Source organism: Haemaphysalis longicornis, unplaced genomic scaffold (assembly GCF_048455015.1).
Source record: "Haemaphysalis longicornis isolate Haplotype H1 unplaced genomic scaffold, Haemaphysalis longicornis Haplotype H1 scaffold_13, whole genome shotgun sequence".
NCBI lineage: Eukaryota > Metazoa > Arthropoda > Arachnida > Ixodida > Ixodidae > Haemaphysalis > Haemaphysalis longicornis.
In genome coordinates this window covers 6,625,550-6,645,457 of record NW_027526233.1, presented here as the reverse complement: position 1 = coordinate 6,645,457, position 19,908 = coordinate 6,625,550, and the positions used below count along the sequence as shown (strand labels likewise).

The 19,908-nt window shown below is 45.3% G+C and overlaps 1 protein-coding gene across 2 annotated transcripts in view; it reads right to left on the bottom strand.

Moving 5' to 3' along the window:
- The window catches only part of LOC144164230 (protein stum homolog), a 335,875-nt gene that overhangs the window by 221,641 nt on the left and 94,326 nt on the right, over window positions 1-19,908 (bottom strand). For both annotated transcript variants that reach the window (XM_077694749.1, XM_077694748.1), the window contains exon 3: window positions 15,089-15,292. In XM_077694749.1, coding sequence (XP_077550875.1) covers window positions 15,089-15,284 — 196 coding nt within the window. In that variant the 5' untranslated portion in view covers window positions 15,285-15,292. The remainder of the gene's footprint in view (window positions 1-15,088; window positions 15,293-19,908) is intronic.

Here is a 19,908-nt window from a genome sequence, read left to right as displayed (position 1 = left end):
TGCAGCGTCGGAAACAAGGCGCAGCTTTGGGCACCGCATCGCCGCACCTTTGACCTTACTGAAAGTACCAGGAAAAAGATGGTTGCTTTTAACGGTGCAAGCCAGGTGTCACAGCAGAGCTGTATTCGTCTCCCTAAGCTAAATTCGGCGAGCTTCATTTAAGTCACCCAGAACAATTTGCCCTGTGTATATCTGCAATTAAACCTGAATGTAACGAACCCCTATGTAACCAATTCCTGGAGTTAACTTTAATTCCCCATTTCCACCTTCATCGAAGCCCATGTGTTCGCAACCTCTACGTGACGGAGTTGCTACGGTTAACTTGGATGTAACGAATTTTCTATGCTGATGAGTCAAGCTTTCTTGTCCTTTTACTGAAAAATCGGCTGGCGAAATGCACTAATTTAGCGAATTTCGCCCGCACTGCAATCTCTCGTGCGTCTCTATATGTGAATGCGGTGTCGGTAAGGTGCTAGGCCTGCCTCTCCGCGTGTAGTCGCGTGTGTTTCCTCATATCTGTGGTATGCGCTCGTGCATGATTTCTGATGCCTTAATACGGAAAGATTTGTCTCTTCAAGACACGCTCGTAATTTTAAATGCCGTCTCCACCGGCTGAAAGAAGAATGTCATAGCCCGGCACAGTGTCCCAGCTAGCATCAATTCAACAATTTTGAGTGCAGAAAAGAGCATGAAGTTCGAGAAAAGGCGCCCTTTCAGCATAAGTTTGGTTCTTGAAACGCGTCAAGGCACCGAAAAGCATCAAAAAGCAAAAGTGATACTTAGTTGCGTTTGTGAATTCGGGGGCCGTGTAGTATCAGCAAGGCAAATCACGCAGTTTTTGAGTGTGAAAAATATCCTTGAACGAGGGTGAGCTCAGCAGCACTGATGCCTAGCATATTGGTTTCGTTTCTGGTTCATTCCCGCGATTTTTAACTCGAAACCTGGATGTAACAAAAAAATGCGAATCTTCGTGAACTTCGTTGTATCCAGGTTTAACTGTGTGACGCTCATCAGCAGAATACCAAATCAAACCCAAAGTAAAGTACATAAGTGTTTTATTTGCACAGCCTCTTCCTCAGTATTTTTGGATCATCAAGTTGGATCATCCATATTTGTTCCATCCATATTTGTATCATCCATATTTGTATCATCCATATTTGTATCTAGCTGCCGGAAAGTCTTCGTCGAGCGCTGCCGTGCCGTGGAAGACCTGCAATGTTCTCTTCTTCTCCTTGGTCTTCTGGGCGATTGCATTCTCGCCTGGCACCGCGGCGCACTTCCTGATACGCCGCCTCTTCCTCGGGCGTCCGGATCTTCTTTGGTCGTCCACTCCACCATGTGCGCGGCAAGGAGTCGGAGAGAGTTCGGCCGCCGCCGCCGCGGCAATCCGAGTTTTATGAGCGCATGTGGTTGCCACTAGCAATGCGGAGCGAGTGATCTCCGGAGCAGACGACTGTCGTTTTGTCGACTACGATGTTTCCTCAAACCCTGACTGGCACGTGCGCTCGGTATTTTTTTTTTCTTTTCTTTTTGCGAGCCCCTCACGAGGCACAAGACTACGCGCAAGCCAGGACGACGCCGGGTGCTCCTCGCGAAACGCAAGGTCACGTGCACTCGGTATTTTCTTGGTATTTTTTTCTGTTTATGGACGCGCAACCAACACCTGAAACATGTCTACTGTCAGTAGCAGTGGTTTTTTATCTTCTACGTCAGTTTACACAAATTAAGAACAAACGGGACAACATCCTTGCTTGTTTTTAATCTGCTACGTAGCTTTTCTGCGCTTTTTTATATGCTGTATCAGCACCAATTCGGTCAACTTTACATCGTATTCGTTCTGGTTATAGATGCCGGATAACAAGGGATCTTGGAGGGATTCGGGGTACGACAAAATAAGGCTGATGAAGGATTTTGATGATCTTATTCGTACCCATGGGGTCCCAGTGACTTTGGTGGGACAGCTTGAAGAAAAAAATTGATAACACGAATAAACTGGGCATTTTCATTCAGCCACTGCTGCATAAATCTCCCACTGAGCAGCATTTTCGAGCCCCATTTCGGATAGACGAACACTAACCTATCAACCGGTGCTGTTCTGAGGCACTGATCACCACTGTTGCCGCTTCTAGGCCTTTTTTTCAATGCCCACCATAATTGGCACAATGTGTAGTATAACTAGCACACGACTTGCGTATAGCGGCGCACGATCCGTGGTGTCGCCACTCTCCATCATTAGAACTGCGGAAGTCCAGACTGCATAGATTAATGCCTTCATTAGAAACGTTGAAAAGAGCTCCCGGGGACACCGCAAAATATGACCTAATAAATAACATACAGCTGTTATTAAACAAAGCTTTTTCTATCACTTTAGATTGGCTATCAAATATTGCGTCAAAATTCTATGCTTCGTGGGAGCTCCCATTGCTGACCAGGGTACATCTTCTGAATGCTTTTATATTTTCTTGTGATATTTGCGACTTTCAACACAAGCATTGGATATTTGTTGGATTAAACATTGCCGTTCTGATTACAAATATAAAAATAACGTTAAAATGTACTTGTTATCACTCGCTCACAATTATTTTAAAAAGCGGACCGTGCAGCGTCTTCCGGTAATAAATATATGGTTCACTTATGTGCTCTTGTAACTTTTCTTTTTCTTCTAATAAATGCGTGTGTGTTTTGTTAAACTTATATGCCTTATGTATGAAGCATTATTATAAATGTTATAGTTATCTGCTCAACATTATGTAAAACACATCTGCATGCGTCATTGTTTTACCTCCTCGTCATTTGCCGCCATTTATTGTGTAATGAATTGCTAGCTTGCTTCTTAATGCTTGAAGTATCGTGCCTATGTTACTTTTCTTGCCAGTGAACTGGTCATTTCGCTGCTTATTGCTCCTGTTAGCTTGCATTAGTAACCCTGACCATTTCCGGGAAGCGTTGTCAATTTCAAATTTGCTGTAAGTGTTTTGTGTGTGTGTGTGTGTGTGTGTGTGTGTGTGTGTGTGTGTGTGTGTGAGTGTGTGTGTGTGTGTGTGTGTAATACTTTCTAGTGAGGAGTGCTTTTTTGTTTTTTGTTGTTTATTGTTTCTTTTTTTAGTGTATTATATGCTTGTGTCGATCCGCTGTTAGTGTGTCCGTTTACGGCGAATATGTGCGCTTACCATTTGCTTTTCTTTTGTTCCGAGTATGATTGCGTTTATGGCTGCGTTTATTGCATTTCCTTTATCATGGTTTTTTTTAACACTATTGTATATTTTTGAGTGAACAATCGCTAACCACTTGTCGCGTGCCATTGACATCTTTTTTTTTTTGCTTTTATGCGAGCCCCTGCCCTCTACAATGCATGTATGTCCTGAGGGTAAACTAAGTGAGTAAAAAAAATAAATAAATGTACTTTCGGTGTCAGGGCCCGAGTCAGGCAGCGTGTTGCCTTTAGTGCTCTCATCCTAGACAATGTATGTCCGAACGAAATTTGAAATAATAAAAAAATTATTCCGATAACGTAGGAGCACCCAAAGGATCATAATGGCAGAGGGAACATTTCTTTTTTTAAAAATGACTACCAACATTCATGCCCCAGAAATTCCAGATACACTACGTCACCGTGCTCTCTGTGTTCGCAAAATCCGCGGCCTACCTATCGCCCTCTCCGCTAAAAAGCCCCATTGCTGTAACCGCGAAGCGTTTGGTCACTGCGTTCGGCTTCTTTCGATGACTCACGGCGAAACTCGTCGTCAATGTGAAACTCAGTTCATAATGAGCTCAAGCATGAAAAAGCAAAGCGTTCACGTGACGTGAAGACATGCGACCACGGAGCAAGATATATCTTGCTCCGTGCATGCGACTATCTCAAAGGAACGCGTGCTGCTCGCAGACGGGTTCCCAGCCGTCCTCCCCTCGGAAAGCCGAGAATAGCGTGGTCGCTTTTGCGCCAGTCTGCCTCGCGCCGCTCCGGGTCTGCATTTGGTGCACCTTTTGGTTTCGAGCTTTTCAGCCTGGCCGCCGCGGCTTTCGCATCGCCGGTGGTTTCCCCTGTTTACGGCCGCGCCTGGCAACCCCATCATGCGCACGGACCTCGCAGGCGCCGTGGGGAGGCTAATGGTCCGCATCGGCATCCTCTGATTCTGGCTTTCTCCTCGCTGCCGCGTGGGTATTCGCTGATGCACGCAGTGGCGCAGTGAGCAGTGCACGAGCTTCACCTGCTGCGACACTCGAGATTCACTTGCTTAGCCTCGTCCACTCATTACTCCGGCTCGAAGTGAATTCGCGTTGTCAAATCAATTCAAATCAAATCAAACTTTATTCGGCATTAGCGATGCAAATGCCAGGGGCACAAACAAAAAGCCACAAGCTTGAGGCTTTAAGGGGGCCTGTGCCCCTTAATATACACAAATGTATAATAGTAAAAAAGCACACACACACACACACACACACACATATATATATATATATATATATTTGTATATATAGTTGAGAAAATGGTAGACGCGCGATTAAAACCAAAAACAGTGGTTTACTGACGTTTCGACTGGAGGACCAGTCTTCATCTTGGTTACTCAAGATGAAGACTGGTCCTCCAGTCGAAACGTCAGTAAACCACTGTTCTTGTTTTTCATTGTGCGTCTACCATTTTCTCAACTATTTCTTCTGGCTCCTCGAAAAGTTTCTTCTACTACTTACCTATATATATATATATATATATATATATATATATATATATATATATACCCGCCGCGGTGGCCGAGTGGCTAGGGCGTTGCGCTGCTGAGCACGAGGTCGCAGGTTCGATTCCCGGCCGCGGCGGCCGCTTTTCTGATGGAGGCGAAAAGCAAAAACGCCCGTGTGTACGAGATTTCGGCGCACGTTAAAGATCCCCGGGTGGTCAAAATTAATCCGGAGCCCTCCACTACGGCACGCCTCATCGCCTGCGTTACGTCGGCGCGTTAAACCCTATAATCAATATATATATATATATATATATATATATATATATATATATATATATATATATATATATATATAAGGTTAGTAGAGAAAGAGACAAACGAGACAGACGTAGAAAATAGAAAAAAATTGAATGTGAAAGTGCGAATGCACGAGTTGAATTTGCGCGGTTCGGTAATGTTCGCGAAAGAGAGATCACACACACACACACAACTACAAAGAAAGAACGATGCATTTATTCACAGACACCTATTTGTGTTGTCGATGTACTTGACTGCGAGAGCGGATCTCAGCTTTGAAATTTCGTGTCAGTACTCCTTTAAGCGGGTGCATTAGCCCTTCTCACGCCCGATTCCTGGCCAATCCCCCACGTGGGTATGTGCCATGTCAGCGGCCAGGCAGCGCGCGCCCATCTCCCCCCGTTGCTAGGGAAGACGAGGAGCGCGCGCACCCGCAGCTGTTGCTATGCGGACTACGGCGGCGGACGATTCAGGCTCGCTTAAGAAGTGCATTCACACTTAAAAGTTTACTGACGTTTCAGGGAGAGGACTCCCTTTCTTCATAGTGAAGAAAGGCAGTCCTTCACTCTGAAGAAAGGGAGTCCTCTCCCTGAAACGTCAGTAACCTTATGTCTATTTTCTACCTCTTCCTCTTTTCTCTCTGTCTCTACTAACCTTATTTTTTCGCGCTCTGTGTGAGTTTTTATCTTTTGAGACTATATATATATATATATATATATATATATATATAGCGAATCAGAAATGGGAAATAAGTGGCTCGGTGAATTAGGAAGTTAGGACAGAATTAGGGTTGGTAGTCTAGAAAACCTCAGAAAGCAAAGGGGAGAATGCGGTAGGTCATAGAAATAGATGAAGAATTTTTTGAGTCAGAAAGAAAGTGATGAAAAAATGCCCGCCGGGTGGGATCCGAACTATTTTTTCACCACTTTCTTTCTGACTAAAAAAATTCATCTGTTTCTGTGACCTACTGCATTCCCCCGTATGCTTTCCGAGGTTTTCTAGACTGCCAATATATATATATATATATATATATATATATATATATATATATATATATATATATATATATATATATATATATATATATATATATATACAGTAATACTTCGTTAACTCGAACTCGCATATCTCGAAAAATCGGCTAAGTCGAAATTTTTTCCGCGGCACCGAACATTTTCCTATACGTCCCATGTATATTTTTCCCTTTATCTCGAAGTATTTTTGGGTCGGATTGCGGATAACTCGAAATCTTGACTGGGAGTGGAACGAAAATTCCGCCGCCGGACCATTTCACAAGATTCGCGCGATGCTGCCACGCCTGAAGTCCGTCGAGTTTTTTTCTTATTTAGCCGCGCCTGCCATACGTCGATGCTTTCCGCGAACGCGAAGTCCGCGAAGTCTCAGCCCAGCGACAAATCAACTTTGTCAAGCAACCCTGTGGCACGTCATGTGATACATGCGCTGAGCAGGGAGGCCCTCTGCCCACTCTTGGCGTAGTTTGTCTCGTTCGCTTTGTGCAGTGCACATGATTTTCCCTGAGGTGTGATTTCCGTTCATCTGCGCAAACCACGCGGTACGGATTTTTCGCTGACTGTGAGTGCAGTGCGGCAAAACCCAGCCTGTTAAAGTCTCTTGTATGTTATTTTTTTTTCTCTTTTAAACCTACACGAGAAGAAAGATTAGAAACTGCCGTTGAAGAGCCGGTAAGTAGTAGTGATTTTTCTGAAGAGCGCTCATTTTTCCCGGTGATTAGCGCAACTTTGCTTATCTCGAAAATCCGTTTATCTCGAAATTTTCCCTGCTTTTTACGACTTCGAGTTAACGAGGTATTACTGTATATATGTATAAGGGTTGGCAGTCAAGAAAACTTCGGAAAGCAAAGGGGGGGATGTGGTACGTCATTGACACAGATAAAGAATTTGGAAAGAAAGAAAGCGGAGAAAAAATTCCCTCCGGGTAAGATCCGAACCCACGACCTCCAGAATACCGGTCTGGTGCGATGACCACTACGTTACCGGCGGGGCTGTTTTCCTCTTTACTTTGGGGGTATTTATGTCAAGGTATATTTGTTGTCTGTGCTTGGGGGTGGTAGCGCTGGCTACCACCCCCAAGCACAGGATATCAAAGCACAACAGTAAAGCGCAACAATAAAGCACAACAGTTTATGCAGGAAACAGAGAGAATTGGGAGTGAAGGAAACAAAAAAAAGCAAAAATAGCAAAAGTTAGGACTTGTGACTACAGCGCTGTGCCATCGTCCCTTTCTCTTTCGTCCTGTTTCGGTCGGGTGGCTTTTGGAATTTTGAACTTCAACCATCCAGCCCAACTTGCCGTTTTTTACAAACCCGAAAGCTTGATCAAGCAAAGGCAACCGCTATTAGCAAGATTGACTACAGGGAAGCCCATGTAGTGCGAAAAGCAGAGGCAAACCAGACTACTAAAGGCTGAAACGGACGAAGGTGTACGCACTTTGCCGAGGAGCATCATAATCATCATCTCTTGCGAGGAACGTTAGCATAATATCACCTCACAACTACTTGTCAGCAATAGTTCACGCGGAAAATAAAACGAGCCCAGAAACACACCGCACAGTGTAAGCTGTTTGTTTATTTATTTATTCATTCATTCATTCAGTCATTCATTCATTCAGTCATTTATTTATTTATTTATTTATTTATTTATTTATTTATTTATTTATTTATTTATTTATTTATTTATTTGTTTGTTTATTTATTTATTTGTTTGTTTGTTTGTTTGTTTGTTTGTTTGTTTGTTTGTTTGTTTGTTTGTTTGTTTGTTTGTTTGTTTGTTTGTTTGTTTGTTTGTTTGTTTGTTTGTTTGTTTGTTTGTTTGTTTGTTTATAAGTACTTTACAGACCCTTGGCTAGAGCATTGAGTAAGTAGGAGTAACAAACACATGAAGAACAGGTAAGTGTGCGAAATGTGCAAAAGTAAGCGCGAGCCATCAGCAACACGGAAACCACAGCCAAATATGTATAAATTAGCATCACACGTCATCACAGAAACAACACAAAAGATGCAGTTCCTGGCACATAGCAGTTAGACGAACTGCACAATATGTGTAACTGACGTTGTCAGAGGAATGTCGCATAATAAACGGGGAAAGCCATACCAGCGCCACACACAACCCATTCATTGCGTTCTGCGTTTTTCCTCTCCTTTTTTGTACTGCAGCCGTTTGGGGAATTGCACTTTTTTTTTTCCATCATTGCCGAGGCACCTCCAGCCCTGCTGCCACATTCCTTTTGATGTCGTTTGTCGTGAGAGGTGACTACGTTTTACTGCGCCTCTGCGCTTCCTCTGTTTTTTCATCATCGTTCCTCGATGCTCGTGCCCATTACACTTTGCAGCTTCAAAGAGAGAAAACTTCAGGGTCACGCTCGTTACGACGCACACGCATGCGTTCAAAAACGGCGTGCACGCGAAATCTGCGAGCTTGTGCGCGCACAGGCTTCCTGAACGTGGAAAAAGAAAACGAAGCACGTACTTATCCGCCACGCCGAAAAACCTGAAAGGTGCGAGGCAACATGCACCGTATTTTCACGCCTGTAACCCACCCCTGCATACAATCCGCACCCCCATTTTCAGCCCGCCGAAAAAGGAAAACACACCCTCGCGTATTGGCCGCACATTTGATACAGGAAAGGATGCACCAAAGCTACTGCTCAAGCAACACATCACATACCATGTAGACTGAAAACAAGTTTATTTAGCAAGAAGTCTATGCTGACTGCAAGGCGAAAGTCACAATTCACTCATTGCCACTGCTCTGGCTAGAGATATCACTTGCTCAATCGGTGCCATTGAAGGCTGCTAGCTTTACCAGGGGGATAAAACTCCGCCGTTTTTCTGTCCCGTCACTGCAGCGATCCTAACTTTTGGGGGCTGTACTACATACGAGCATAAATGAACGTTGTTGTTGCATTTTATATTTATTACCAGGTTACATTTTAATTACGGAGTTTTTATTATGCAAATGAACTTATAAGTTGCGCTTCGAGACTGCGAAAATACGAGCGCCACCCCGAGTGGAAAACCGGAACCGCGCCTTTTTGCTTCGCACCGCTGAAAAGGGGCGTTTCTTGTCGCCCCCATAGGTATGCTACAATCCACGGTGTTTCGAGGGCCGTTTTTACCACCGTAAAGCTTGTTTCGTCGAAACAGACGCATGAATGGATTCGCGCCGTCATTACAGATCGTGCTATACTGAGTGGTGTCGAAATTCTTCACACCAGGCCGGCATAAAATTCTTTTGGATCCTGGTGGACTAAAGGTACACTCTTTCTCAAAATTTTGTGGGCCACGGCGAGCATGGCCGGAGCAGGCGCGCAGCCGAGCAGGGGCGCTGTGCTTGCCACTGCCGGCTGGTTACGCGGCTAAAGAGAGCGAGGGGAACTTTCTCGTTTCCTTTCGTAGTGCGATAAGTGCAGCGAGGCCGGTTTCTCAGAGCAGGCGCACTTCGCTTCAGCGCAGGCACTTTGCGCAGCTCTTGTCGCACCGGGCACACCACAAAAGCAAGAGAAAAAGTTCCCCTCGCTCTCTTTAGCCGCGCAACCAGCCGACAGCAGCAAGCACAGCGCCCCTACACGGCCGCGTGCCTGCTCCGGCCACGGTCGCCCCGGCCCACAAAATTTTGACAAAGACTGTACGATCTGCATGCTGCTCGTTTTGCTTTTATACGCTTGCACGACATAGCAGGATGCGGTTGTTGTAGCAGCAGGTTTATAATTTAAGTGAGCATACACGTGCACTATTTATTTATTGCATTCTGATTGTATTTTTTTCCTCTTGAATTACGCATAAAATGCGTAGCAGAGCATCTGGCCATTATTCCTATGACTACATTAGCTACGCACGTTTGTTTATACGTGAATTATTGATTTAATGCGTTTCGACTGTGTTTATTTATTTATTTATTTATTGATACTGTAACCCTCACTTGAGGGTCATTACAGGGAGGAATACAAACAAAACAAAAAAAAACAATACACAATGACAAAACAGACATTATGTTTCGTGCTGCCGGTAGTACAATTCTAGCGAACACTCAAACGCTTTGACATTTGAACTAGTAACAGCGTACTCTGGAAGTCTATTCCACACTTCTATGCTATAAGGAAAAAAAGAATTCTTAAAGCCATCTAGACGCGCCCAATAAGGCCTGAATGGGTGACTATGGTTCAACCGAGCTCCTCGTTTGTGTGCAGGTTGTATGTATGTGTCTTTATTTATTTTCATTTCGCCTCTTATAATTTGAAACAGGAGTTTCAACCTTTGCTTTTCGCGGCGCACTTGCAGGGGTTCTAGCGTACATGATTTTAACAGATTTGTGACGGATTCTGTCCTCCGGTACCGCGAGCAAATGAAGCGCACTGCTACCCTTTGAATTTTTTCTAGTTTATCTCTCAGTGACTGCTGATGAGGACTCCATACAGAAGACGCATACTCCAAAATAGGGCGAACAAATGTCTTATATGAAAGTAATTTGACATCTCTAGGGGCATGTTCGAGTTTTTTCCTCAAGTAAAACAACTTTCTGTAGGCCTTTGAACACACCTCCTCAACATGAGTGTGCCACCCCAAATCGCTGGTAATAGTCACCCCCAGGTATTTAAAGCTGTGTGTTCTGGTAAGAAAGTTATTTCCGATTTTATAATCATATGCGAGTACAGATTTCTTCTTGGTTATATGGGTGAACGTAGTCTTTGAAAAGTTAATTTCCATCCCACACTGGGCGCACCAATTATGCAAGGCTTGCAGACAGCGATTAATTTTGATTTGGTCGTTTGTGTTAGTTACAGGAGCGTAAATTAAACAATCGTCTGCAAAAAGTTTGATTTTTGCAGACGATTTGTTTTGCATTTTATGTGTTTTGCATTTTAGCGCAAGTGAATGCACGGTATGCAGCGACATGTATATGAGGCAACATATACAACCTGGCTGATTTACCACCTCGTCAGACCTACAGCAGCTACCGTCTATGTCCGGCCCATTTCACCAGCAGGGACTACGCGAACCTTGGACAGACAAGGCACTCGACAGATATGCACTGGCTGGATACCTAGTTATTCGCATGCTGCCATGTGCCACACGCTTTTGTATAAGACTAAAAGCGTAAAAAATCCAAGTTGTTCTTTTACTGTACGAATGGTACATTTAGGCAATAAACATAAAAAAGACTGCGCTCTTTATTCTTGTCTAGATTGTGTGTACTAATGAACCAAAACAACGTAGTACTTAGAATAAGAGGGCCAAAGAGAAGTGGACGCGCAAAACTTTATCAAACAGAACGAACAATTGACACTTTTGGTAATATGTTGGGATGCGCAATAGGAACAAGGTCGCGCGCTGGCTATCTGATTGTCTTTTGATTTGAATTGGAGCTAAATCGCCCCCCCCTGCCCCTCCCCGCTTGGCTTGTCAGTCCTCATCAAGATGGCGTCTCCCAATGCATGTCTGCTACGCGCCGCCATGTTTTTGGTACCGCCCCCAAACACCAGGGGTTTGTCCGGCGCTGCGAGCGAATATCACGTCCCATGCAAGGTATAGGAAGTTTCACTCCCCTGGCGTTACTGCGTAGGAGCTTCACGGCACAACGAGCATTTCCGTGAAGCTGCACTAAAGAAAGAACACCAAGTATTATCCGCACTCCTACTTTGCCACTGAAATTTTCGCATTTTTGGTGCGGGTTATACGCGCGGAAATACGGTATACGCCCCCTTTCCACGTCTAGACTTGAAGCCTGTTATGAACGTGAGTGCTATATATAAAGCGGCTGCAGGGTGAAATGGCGCTGAGGTTTTATTGCCACAAGAGCATAGTACAAGTTCAGGCCCGCGCGAAGAAACGATTACGTCCGGCTTTTTTTTTTTTTTTTTTGCAGCGGAGAAAAAGAAGAACGTAATTAACAACCCTAAGTTCCTACAAACATTTTGCTTTCCCCCACAGTCTCACTGAGAAGATTTCGTTGCTGATATAAAAAGACTCTAGGCACCAGTTTAGACAGCTGGGTGAGGTGGTAGTGCTTCGTTACACAAAACGTCGTGCAAGATGTAGGGTAGCGCAAATAATCGACGTGGCTCCCTCTTTCCTAGTACTTCTTTTTTCTCTTTCCTTCCACATCCGCGCTGTTTCTCCCTCGAAGTAGATCTCAGTTTCATTTCTTTTTTTTGTTGTTGAAACACTTCCGCCTGTTTCAGACTGTACTTGTGTAGTCCTATTGGATTGTAAAAATACGTACAGTTGTGTAAAATGTATATGCCCTTGTACGGGCTGTTTGCTATTTTACCCACCGCTGCTGTCACAAACGGGGCAGCCGCCACGTCAAGCTGTCACTCAGCTTTTTGCGGCCGCTCCATCCTTGTACAAAAGGAAAATAAAACTTTATTATTATTTATTATTATTAAATATTTGGTCCACTTCACTTCCTCACCCTGTGGCCGGTGAAATGTCACGGTTGCCGCATGCGAAACCTATGATACTCAATACATATTGAAACGCCCGTGTGTGCGAGATTTCGGCGCACGATAAAGATCCCCAGGTGGTCAAAATTAATCCGGAGCCCTCCACTACGGCGCGCCTCATCGCCTGCGTTGCGTCGGCGCGTTAAACCCTACAACCAAATCAATACATATTGCCGCGAACCATGCACTGGGTCTGTTCATGTTTTGTTTTTGCGGACCGGCTGCGACGGGCTGTGTTATCTCCGTTATCCGTGTGCCAAGTGAAGCCCGTGTTCTATTCTTTACTTCTTTATTATGCCGCACGTGTTATTTCTTTTGATAGGGAGAGTGTATCGAACTAACGTCCCCAGCCTAAAATAATGTTGTTTGATCCGCAATGTTTTGGCTGTAAATCGACGGTTCGAGAAACACTCGCGTCGAAAGATCAGAGCCTGCAAAGCAGATGACGCGGTACTCGACTCTCCGACTCTCGCCTCCACACGTCACTTTGTTGACTGCTGCTTCGCCGCCTGCGTATTCTGTGAGTTGCTGGGGGAGCACAAGTTCGCTCCAATAAAAGTGTTTTCCTTCAAGACAGCTGCGTCGTCTTTGGCTTCGTGAAAATATACATAGTGAAAACACCATCAAGATGGATAGGAGTGCACGGGGCGCCTGTTAATTCTATTTGTGCTTTGGACATTTGTAAGTTATTCTCACCATGGACTTTTTCCCCGATGTTTACTTGCGCATGCGCTTGGCGGCGCAGGCATTACTTTTGGTGGCTCCTCTTACCGCAGCCGCCGCTTCTGACGGTTTTGGTGCGCACGATGGGCCCAACTCCAAATAAAAACAGTATGGCACGCGCTGGCCGCTACAGGAGCGCTAAGTCTTCGGAAGAATGACCGGAATAATGAAACGTGTTAAACGGACAGACAACCGATTTTTGCGGAGGGCATGACCTCTAGCCCAGATGAAAGCCAGCATTTTATATACTGGGGTAACCACAAGGAATCGATGAATAAACAGGAGGAAATAATATTGGTTTTTCACTAAATTTTCTAATGTATCAAAGGTGGAGCCATGTGGCGTCTAAACGTTCTGTGTTGTGTTGTGTGGTGTTTTATGGCACATAAGCGACTAAGGGGCCATGCGCCAAACAGATGGTTTCAAGTTTTGTTTTGTGGATAATGATCCGTTGTTTTAAATCATTACAGCTTGCTTAGGAGCACTGCTTATTTTGAAAAACTAAAAACAACTAAAAAGCGTGGCACAAAACGATACACTACGTTCCGTGTCCAAGCAATGACGTCGATTTCAACGCGTGATTGAAAAACCACAGGAAGGAATAGGAACGGTTCTACATTATTGTTTTAGCCCCGGTGAAGATTTTAGGTACCTCTTTTAATCTCCGCTTTTCCGATGGAGGCGAAAAGCAAAAACGCCCGTGTGTACGAGATTTCGGCGCACGTCAAAAATCCCCAGGTGGTCAAAATTATTCCGGAGCTCTCCACTACGGAGCGCCTCATCACCTGCGTTGAGACGGCGCGTTAAACCCTACTACCATTCAATCAATATTTTATTCTCACGCTCAACTAGTTAAAATTATCTTGCCGCATGGCTCATGGTCACGGTTGCCAGCATTACTTTGGCGGGTCACGTGTGGCTGGCAGATCTAACAGTTCCGCTCTCAAAAGGTCACGGCCGCTATCGGCAAAACCGTTTCGGGTGAAGGCGTTTGAAGTGATGCCCTTTCATTCGGGATAGAGAAAATATACTCGACAAGAATGGGTTGTCTGTCCCTTTAAACTTCGCCCACAACGCACATAAAGTTAAAAAAGGCGTAGCGCGGCATGCATGCATGCAAAGCTAGGCTCTTACTAATGGGCTAGGCTAGGCTCTTACTAACATCATGGGCGCGCGCCGTGACTACCAGTACCAGGAAACAGTGTCACTAGTGTCACTAGATAAGTTTACGGACTATCAGCACTCTTTTCTCCTATTGTTCCGTGCCGCCGCCGTGATCATTGGTCAGTTCGCATCACGTGACATTTGTTTACACTGCGATGGTTCGTGGGTATCGCCATTTTGTTGTTGATGCGTTTTCTGTCGGGCAACTGTGGCAGTATCAACTTGTCGTCCTTGATCTGTGTCTGCGCGCGTCTGGCGTCGTTCCGAGCTCGAATCAAGGATAACGCGCTCCGCAGCATTTCAACTGCTGAAATGTATGCGGAGATGCCGTGTTGCTGCGTCTCCGGCAGTGTAGTTTACAAATGACCACGTCAAAGTTAGCGGTGAAGCCGCAAAAGCCGTAATCTGGCAACTCTGATGAACACCAAATTTGCCCCCGTTCCCTACTGCGTGCTTCAGTGACGGTAAACTGTATCTCACGCAGTGACACTAAGTGCCACCAGCAACCATGGTCTGAAGTGCCACCAAATGTACTTTTCGTGCCTCCCGCTAGGAGCACTCTTTCTGGTCTGTACGAGCTCCATTAAACGTGTTTGTGGTGTGACCGCTCGTAACGATTGTTTAAATGAGGCTCGACGTTGTGGGCCATTCCAAGCCTGGCCTGTTTCACGCAACGTCATAATTCAATGGCGAGGCGACGTGCACTGCACACACGGCACGGCGCGAGCGGAGAGACGGGAACTCACCCACTCCCGGCAGGAGGACGTTGAGCAGGCACAGCACCACGGCCACCGGAAGCGGAAGCAGAGGCACGGCCTTCCGGAAGCGGCCGTGGCGCTCGCGGACGCTGATGATCTCGTAGCGGGCGGTCGGCTGGCCGTTCTGGTGGTCGCAGCATTCTCCCGGAACGCTGACCACCATCTGGCGCAGCTCGCCGCTCATCCTGTAGTCTGCGAGATGGCAGATGTGGAGAGAGAACCACGAAACAATTACAGCCCTTGAGGACGTGTCTGATGGAATATAAACGTTTTCCTGCCTACCCCCCCCCCCCCCAAAAGAAAAATGGCTGACGATTATTATACTCACTGCATAGTGCTAAATTTGAGCGCAGAGCGAACTGCAGTTTTCTGCTGCGTCTCAGGAAGTGATCGTGTGATCAGCGAAGGCACCGCGGCGCGCGCTACTCTGCTGTTATCTCGCAGCGTGTCGCAGCCGCCGAGCATGTTGCCGTAAATCGTGTTTGAACGTCCTGCGCGAACGTCACGTGTTTAGGATGAGCCACGCAACGAGGAGGAGCGAGAGAGTGGCTTTATTGGAAGAGAAAGGAGCGCCGAGGAGAACGCCGCATAATCTGGGTACGTGCGTCACGGAGCGCGTGCTGGGCGGCGCCATGGAAATGGAGCCGCCTCAGCATACCACCCTCCCCCTCACACCTTCGCCATACTTTCCCCTCCTTTTTCTTTCTGTCTTCAATGTTTGCATCGTTCGCTCGGTTGCTAAACCAACAAAGCCTCCAAACCACAGTAGTGGACGCTGAAGTAATGCTCGCTAAAATCAGCTAGGCGAGAGTGTCTTGTACTCAGAAGCTGCAAGGCATTGCTTTGGTGTGCGCTTTCTGTTGTACATGTTGTAAACATCAGGACATTTGCGCTGCTTTTTATACCGTAGGTTACACGTGCAGTTATGAAAAAGAAAGCGTCCGCTAAAAGTTATTGGTGTAGTGCGTTCCGCACTTAGGTGTGGTTTCTCCTTGGATCAAGAGGTCCAAATGCATGTCCGGCGGAGTGCTTGACGGGCGCTACAGCTGTGCTTATTTTCTGGGCATCCACCACGCCCAAACGACCAGCGGAAGCTTCGTAGCAGTGTTGTACGGGACGACGTTCCTGCAACTAGTTCCTTTTGGGAGGAAGTGAGGAACGCCACCGTTCCATTAGGGAGGGTGGAACTGTAACAGTAACTCGTTAGGTTTATGAAGGAACGGCAGGAACGGCGTTCCTTCTGCAAACGTTACATCGCAAGGATGTGGCTGTTTTTGTTGTCAAGGCTCGAGTAGAAAAATCCACAAGTCACTGCTGTGTTTCTCTTTCTATAAGCTGGCCAAATTGTCCGCCCTACAGCCGAACGTAGCTCCTCGAAGATAAAGGCCAGAGAATAACCACGCAGCGGGCCGCAGCTTGTGCTTGTGATTGTATTTTGCGGCATATATACAATTTTGTTTAAAGGTTACTTTGAAGAGCGTTACCAACTTGTTAGAATCAACAATTCTGATAGTAACCTTTTACATCTACGATATGGCGTGTCTCAGAGCTGTATTTTGGGACCATTTCTTTTTAACGTGTGCTTCAATGATATCCGAAAAGTTAAGCTGCATTCTAAGATCTATCAGTGCGCTGACAATACAGCCCTGGTATGAGAGGGGGAAAACGTATCCCAGAAAGCGTCATTGTTGCAAGAAGATATCAATAATTTAGTGGCCTGGTTTGAACAAAGACAAAGCCCAGCTGATTTGTTTTCACATTCCGCATAGAAAAGTCGTATTATCTGTCCCTTTGTATTTACATTGTCTTGATCACATTGTCTTCGACATTATGCTTGCCTGCAATCTGCAGGGCGGAGTGTGGATTCCGTCGGTCCAGTGCACAATCAGGAAAAACTGAGCCATAAAACATCATTCACCGCTACTGAGCTAGCGGCTGTAAGGGTTGCCCTTCATTTCATTGGTGCACATCAAGCTCGACGATGGGTGATCTTAGACTCACGGGGTGCTTTGCAAGCTCTAAGAAGGCTGTCCAACCACTGCAGTCAACTTGTGTGTGAAATCAGTGAAATCCACACAGCGGTAGTGCGCGCGGGCCATTACATCGTGCTTCAATGGCTTCCTGGCCATTCGGGAATAGAAGGAAATATAATATCTGATGCAGCCGCCAGCGCTGGCCACTCTCTGCGTAACACGACACAGCTTCCTTTCTCTCGAGAGGATGGTTGTGCCCTTATCTATCGAATTGGTTGGAGAGAGCAAATGTTGAAGTGGCAGCACCCTCGCAGCGGATATCCACCTCTACATGGAATTGACCCTTTCTGTAAATTCCGTGTTCCACCCGACCTAAGCAAAGCGTCTGAAGGTGTACTGCATCGTTTGCGTCTCAACGTGGCTTACACCCGAAGCTTCAAGTTCACAATAGGGTGGGAGGATTCACCACTGTGCCCCACGTGCGCTGTGCGCGAGACTACCGAGCACTTGTTGTGTATATGCCCGCGATTTTCAGCTGCGCGAGTTACAGCGGCGAGCTGCCTGTCTCGTGTTCGACGCGGAGCAAGCCTTCAGTTGTGTCACTTTCTTGGACCCTGGGACAACAACAATGACTCATATTTAGGGACTAAAATTCTTCTGCGTTTTTTGCGAGATTCAGGACTAGACAAAACTTTGTAATTCTTCCATTGTGCGCATGGCTACGTCTGTACGCGTTTGCGTCGTTGTGTACGCTTTGACTCCTTTTTCTTGTTAGGCGCTCTGCGCTTCCTGGGCTCCATTTGCTCAATTTTTCTTTTCTTTTCCTTAACTTTATTTCGAGTTTTTTTCTTGCACTTCATTGCGTGCCATTTTTATTTAACTTTTTTTTCTCTCTATTGCTGCTTTCCCGATCTCTCACATTCACTTCACTGCATTGTAATGTTCCCCATCTGGCGTAGCAAGCACTGCCACTAGCACAGCTGACCTCTCCAGCCCACATTATAGAGTTCTCTCTCTCTCTCTCTCTCTCTCTCTCTCTCTCTGCCTGAAATCTGAACCAATCAGTCAACATTAGAAAACGAGTGCAGGGAGCATCTTCTTCTATTTCGGATCCTATTTTTTACAGTGCAACCTTACCCGAAACACAAGTTAAAGTTGTAGATGGTTTATCCGACGATAAACAGGTGGTTTTCACGTGCCTTTTCCGACCAACGACGTCAAATGCTCTAACAAAACACAAATTTGCAGGGCGAATGACGAAAGTGTACTGGAATATTTAGAACTAGCACTGGAGAAGTTCACTGGAGATAACGTCAATTTCCATTGGGAAACTTTCCGCTCTATCTGCCATTATTGCATCGATAACTTCATACCTGTTAAAACTAAGCGTGTGCGCAGCTCTAACCCCTGGATTAATCGAAAATAATTCATTCATTACGGAAAATAAAAAGGTACAAAAAACGCAGAGGTAATGCTTTGCTTATTCAAAGCTTAAGTTCCACGCTAACCAAAAAAATTCGCACAAGCAAACACCTTTTCTTTTCAACGACGCTCACTCAGTTCATCAAGACAGATCCATCAACGTTTTGGCGTCATATAAACATGAATGATAGCCACCATGTAAGCAGTATTAAAATTGGCGATCAAATCGTGAGCGATAAGCAGCAGATTGCAACTGAATTTAATCGCTTCTTCCAGTTCGTTTTATCTGACCCCGATCAGCGACGACGTGAGTCCGAATTCTATTAGTTACGAGGGAATCGTTTAAATGCTTCTCAAGCTAAAGCTAAAGTCATCACCGGGGCCAGATAATATTCCAAATTTTTATCTTTACCGTTACGCATAATCACTTGCTCAATTTCTGGTAATTATCTTCTACACTTCCTTTCGTTTCGGTGTTGTACCCACTGTGTGGTGGATAGCACCTGTCGTCCCAGTCTTCAAAAAGGGTGATCGCACCGTTCAAACAAATTATCGCCCGATTTCACTTATCAGCTCATGCTTAAAATCATGGAGCACATTATTTCGAACTACTTGAATGATTTCTTGGACCAGCACAATGTTTTAACTCCATTTCAGCACGGCTTCCGTAAAGGTCTTTCAACAAGCACCCAGCTTGTTAGTATCGTGCACATTTCCTCATAAATTATCGTTAAGTCAGGTCAAATTGATGTCCTTTTCCTGGATCTCAGCAAAGCACTCGACCGGGTTTCACATTCAGGTCTTCTATTTAAACTAAATCAGCTCAAAATTCCCCATCAACTAATTAATTAAATTGCCGCGTATCTAGAAATGCGCAAGCTATTTGTTGATATAAGTGGTCGTATTTCAGAAAATGTCCCAGTAAACTCAGGAGTACCTCTAGGAAGCGTCCTTGGTCCATTGTTATTTTTGTTATATATCAATGACATAACCACATGTGTCGACGAAGGCGTTGGTATTCGTCTATTCGCCGACGATTGTCTTTTATATTCAGCTGTAAATTCTAGCAATGATCAAACTACTCTAAATAACAGCGTAAATGCCATAACTAACTGGTGCTACACCTGAAATATGAAGCTCAATCACAATAAGAAGGTAATGATGCGGATAACAAATAAAAAATGTCCTATTTTATACCAGTAGTTAATTAGAGGCGTCCAAATATCACAAGCTAGCAGTTTTAAGTACCCCGGCGCCATATTTAATAGCAACCTTACGTGGTCAACCCATATAGATACCATTTGTGCTTCAGCCCGACGTAAACTCGGTTTGTGAGGCACGAAATTAAGAAATCACCGTCCAATGTCAAACTGCTTGCTTTCAATACACTTGTAAGACCACTTCTAGAATACG